The sequence below is a fragment of the Frankliniella occidentalis genome, unplaced genomic scaffold, assembly GCF_000697945.3.
Source record: "Frankliniella occidentalis isolate FOCC.00 unplaced genomic scaffold, Focc_3.1 Scaffold2811, whole genome shotgun sequence".
Classification (NCBI taxonomy): domain Eukaryota; kingdom Metazoa; phylum Arthropoda; class Insecta; order Thysanoptera; family Thripidae; genus Frankliniella; species Frankliniella occidentalis.
The window spans coordinates 3,852-8,519 of NW_026269885.1; the positions used below are offsets into that span (position 1 = coordinate 3,852).

Here is a 4,668-nt window from a genome sequence, read left to right on the forward strand (position 1 = left end):
GAAACCCTGTGCCGCCCTGTTACTGTCATAATGCCGCGGTCGTCTTCGTCTGTTGCACAGCCTTCCTGGTCATATACACCTCGGCGTTCGGCATCACGGCCGGCGTGCACCGGCTGTGGTCGCACCGGGCGTACAAGGCTTCCTGGCAGCTCCGGCTCATCCTCATGCTGCTCTTCACCGTCACCGGCCAGGTGAGTCAACTAACTTCGAGTCGACGTCCACCCGGGCGTGTTGCTTGCGCCCTCCCTTAAGCTCCATCCCAGCCTCCCAACTGTGAAAGTACACCAAATACAAAAAATTATGCAAATTTTCTGATTTAAATCAGAAAAAAATCACGAAAAAAAATGAAGTGAATAATAATCAAGAATCAGCAAAATTGGTGTACGTTTGTATTTAATAAAGGACCCCTCGCAGCCACCCCAACCGTACTGACGACCCTCTTGTCCTCCGCAGCGGCACATTTGGGCGTGGGTGCTGGACCACCGTGTGCACCACCGCTACTCCGAGACGGACGCGGACCCGCACGACGCCCGCCGCGGCTTCTTCTTCGCGCACGTCGGCTGGCTCGTGGTCACCCCGCACCCCGCCGTGGAGCGGGCTCGCAAGGAGGTGGACATGAGCGACCTCCAGAAGGATGGCATCGTCATGTGGCAGAAAAAGTAAGGCCCCGCATCTCTCGACGCTCCCTCGACGCGGCCCCGTTTAGTGCCATACTGCAACTTCCTTTCTGCCCGCACAGGTGGTACGAGCCGCTCTTCGCCGTCTTCACCATCGCCCTCCCCGTCCTGATCCCTGTCTACTTCTGGGAGGAGTCGCTGTGGGCCTCGTTCTGGGTCAACTTCAACGCGCGCTTCTCCGCCACCCTCAACATCGCCTTCCTCATCAACAGCCTCGCCCACACCCACGGCTACCGGCCGTACGACAAGTGAGTCGCTCGGGCCGCCTGGTGGGTAGGCAACCCATCGGGCGCCGCTCCGCCCTTGTGCACGATGGGCGGCCTACTCCGCACCACGCGCAGTCCTAGCAGACACGAAATCGAAACGAAACGAGTCCAAAGTCCAGTTTCTCAATATTGAGGGGGGGCACTGAATCTCCTAACCCTGTCGTCTCCTTTGGCCCGCAGGGACATCAGCCCGGTCGAGTCGCCCATCCTGGGCCTGCTGGCGATCGGCGAGGGCTGGCACAACTACCACCACGTGTTCCCCTGGGACTACCGCACCGGCGAGCTGGGCAACGGGCGCATCAACCTGTCCACGCAGTTCATCGACGCGTTCGCGGCCCTGGGCTGGGCCTGGGACCGGCGCTCTGCCGACGACCGGGTGGTGCGGCGACGCGTCGAGCGCTGCGGCGACGGCACGGGCGCGGGCATGTTCGGCGCGGCCCTGCACCCGGACACGCGGCCCGCCGAGGAGGCGGCGCCTGCCACCAAGGCCTCGTAGGCCGAGGGCGACCTTTGCCCTGCGCCTGCGCGCCCGCGTAGCTCCGCGTAGCTTCGCGTAGCTTCGCGTAGCTTCGCGTAGCTAAGTTGAGCTCGACGTTGACGTGGTTTTCAGTGCAAGTTCACGGACAATATGCCACATCACGGGGGCGCGGGTTGGGGCGCGGGCGGCCTGCGTGTGACGCGGCCCTAGCCGCACCGGGCCGATGTGACTGACCGCCCCCGGGGTCCCCCTGGGCACCGCCCGGGGTCACGATGCCGCTGATCCGCGTCATTGTTGTATGTATCCAAAGCTACACTTACCTCCAATGTTTTTGTGATGTATGGGTGAATGTGGGTATGAGGAGCCTCAGAAGTGGTTTGCGGTCCCCCTCAAGCTTTAAGAAAAATTGAATTACGATCACAAGAAATCTATGTGAATACAATGTGCGTAGAACCTGTTGTTGAGCACCCTCATTTTTAATTTGTTGATTTCATCTATTTCATAATTTATAGAGTAGTTTGTTAATTAAGATTAAACTCCTGAAGCGCGTCCATTGTTATTTTGAGTAAAACTAGTCTAGATTAAAGTGTGCGGAATGCCTCATTCAGAAGGTCCTTACACATAAAGTCTGCTCTGCTCAGTATCAAATACCATAACTTAATTGTGAATGTGAAGTGTTATTTTGGGCACTCACATTTCTTATTGTATGTACTCCATGTTCATATGACAACATTGTTACAAATACCACATGTGCTGTGAGAAATACGTGCGATCTCTCTCACCAACCATAAGTACCATTTCCTAATGTAACTGTAAATCAGCTCTCCATTTTGTAGTTGCAAAAGGCGAACCTAGTTTGATATGTGTTTATATGATAGAAACATTTCAATTTCTAAAGGTTGTATGTACTAACAGATAATGCTGATGCTATTTTGCAATGCTGAATATCATAAGTAGGAGAAAGCATAAATCTATAATAAATCACATTTATTATTTTTGTTCCTCTCTTCGTTTTTTTAAAAATCAATGTCTTATTTTTTGTCACTACTTCTTCCTTTTTCCTGTTTGTTAAGCATATACATGCAAATTGCCATTTGTCGGTGGACAGGGACACCTTCCCCACTTTCCGACCACTTTCCATCGTAGGTGGTGCGTAGGAGACTGCAGCATGGCAGGACACATTTTGTTTTTTCACCGTCAAAATATTTGTCATACTTTGAGAATACCTGAAAAATAAATAAAAATAAAAGTAGTTCAATAGTTGTCATTGACCTTTTTTAAATAATATCACCTATGACACACTGTAGCAAAACTGACAACAGTGGTTTTTTTTTTGTTTTTTTACTAGTTCTTTTTCTTATTTTTTCAAGTAAAACGAAATGTTCATATGATGAGGAAACCTTACCTTTGGTCATCCAAATTACAAGTCGGTTGTACCTAGTGATTCAGAGAAGACAGCGCGGACGGATTTGCTTACTTACGGAAAGTCCTCTTCCCCTCACCCCTTTCCCCTGGCAGGAGAAGAGGGGGGAGGGGCAGTTTCCGGACCTCTCTGACCCTCCTCGTCGTCGGCCTAGGCGGCCGCGCCGGCCGCGACACGTTGTACTGCCGCCGTCAGCGGACTGCCCTTCCTCAGTCCGTTGAGGAAGCCCGACGCGAAGGGGTCGGAGGCGCAGGGAGACTCGAGAAAGCACAGTGAGTACTGAACTACCTGATCCACTATACCATCATCAGCATCGTGTCTGAAACGTTGACCAGATGCGACGCACCATCGACCGACGCTACAGCGTTTGTTATATAGAGTATTTGTTTTCCCATTGGTGGCGAGGAGTTGGCAGTGTCCAAACTTTGGACACTTGCAACAACGGCGGTTTCGTATTTCGCCCGCTTAGGGTGACTCAGCACCCGCACGCCGCGAGGCCGCGGGGGGCCAACGCGTGCTGCGGCAGCGACTGGGTCCTGGCAAGAGGGGTGGTGTGAGACAGGTGCACCGGGTGTGTCAGAGGCAGCGGGAGCACCCCAGTTTTTGCGGGTTTGCCTAACCTTAAAAGACGCAGAGACCACGGTGACTTACCAGCGGAGGGGGTGCGCAAACCCTCAACTCTGGGGTGTTCGCTCTGCTCTCTGGTAAACCCGGTACACGTGGAGCTCAGGCGAAACAATTCACCAAATAAGTCAAATCACGTGCAGAAGTGATCCAACATCGTCTTGTATGCTGAGGAGAAATGCAGCTTGGGCGAAGATGGGTTAAACCATACTGTATTTGCTTATTTTATACTACAAAGTTTCGTCAAGGAACGGATCATGACGGCAGTAGGGTCTCAACTAAATTTCTGCTGACTTGTTCTAAGGAACAGGCCTGTAATTTATCGTCCGATCGAAGAAAATATTCTTATGAAGTTAAAGTGTACCGCACGTTCGGGTGCGGGCGTGCTTGCCCATCGCCCCCGTCCGACCGTACGGGTCCCCTGACGGGCCGAGCGAGTAGGCAACCCGCCCGCACCTACGAATGCGGTACAGCATAACTACAGAGTTCTGTTAATCAGCCACCTCATTGGTGTGATATTTTTTGCATGTAGTCGATTTAGTGGAGCATTTTTTCGCGTGTAAAACGCGGCATTGACAGCAGGGGTAGAGGGAATCGCCACGGCCACGAGTAGCTGCCGTGAGCTGCCGCGCGCCGCCGCGGTTGTGGGTGACGGTAACTACGTAGGCAGGTGTGGGGCGCTGGGCCTGGGCACCGTGGCATACATTAGCACACAAAGCGGTGTCCAACCTTTGGCCCGAGCGTCCTCAGTGGCCCACCCGCACCCCGCTCACCCCGCCGACCACGTATCACACGGCTAGTCCGCTGCGCCCGGCGCTGACCGAAGTGAAAAGGCGAGCTCTGCGAGATAATTGGTACAAATGAATGCACAATGTATGTGACTATTTTCGTGTTCGATTAGGAATGTCGGCACACCAGCAGCAACCAGGCGCGCAGGCCGAGGAGGTGGACAAGATGGCCGCCAGGGACAGCAGCTGGCCCAGCGTGCTCTTCCACATCCACATCCACCTCGCGGCCCTCTATGGCGTCTTCCTTATCATAACCGAGGCCTACTACACCACCACCCTCTTCGGTAGGTATATGATGCGACCAGTAAGCGTAACCCAGAACAAAACGGAAGCGTAGAGCACAGTTTGATTTACACTGTGAAAATCGAGAGTGAAGCGTACACACTCGAAAATTGCTCATAAACTATTTTCG

At 53.3% G+C, this 4,668-nt stretch overlaps 2 protein-coding genes across 2 annotated transcripts in view; both read left to right on the forward strand.

Annotated features, from left to right (window-relative positions):
- Nucleotides 1-2,673, forward strand: part of LOC113210981 (acyl-CoA Delta-9 desaturase) — a 4,343-nt gene extending 1,670 nt beyond the window's left edge. The window contains exons 3-6 of the mRNA XM_052276396.1: nt 61-191; nt 454-659; nt 740-925; nt 1,124-2,673. Coding sequence (XP_052132356.1) covers nt 61-191; nt 454-659; nt 740-925; nt 1,124-1,439 — 839 coding nt within the window. The 3' untranslated portion in view covers nt 1,440-2,673. The remainder of the gene's footprint in view (nt 1-60; nt 192-453; nt 660-739; nt 926-1,123) is intronic.
- Nucleotides 2,674-2,965: 292 nt separating this feature from the next.
- The window catches only part of LOC113212009 (acyl-CoA Delta-9 desaturase), a gene marked incomplete at its 3' end in the record, with an annotated part of 3,105 nt that continues 1,402 nt past the window's right edge, over nt 2,966-4,668 (forward strand). The window contains 2 exon segments of the mRNA XM_052276395.1: nt 2,966-3,116; nt 4,370-4,540. Of these exon segments, the coding sequence (XP_052132355.1) occupies nt 4,372-4,540 (169 nt within the window). The 5' untranslated portion in view covers nt 2,966-3,116; nt 4,370-4,371.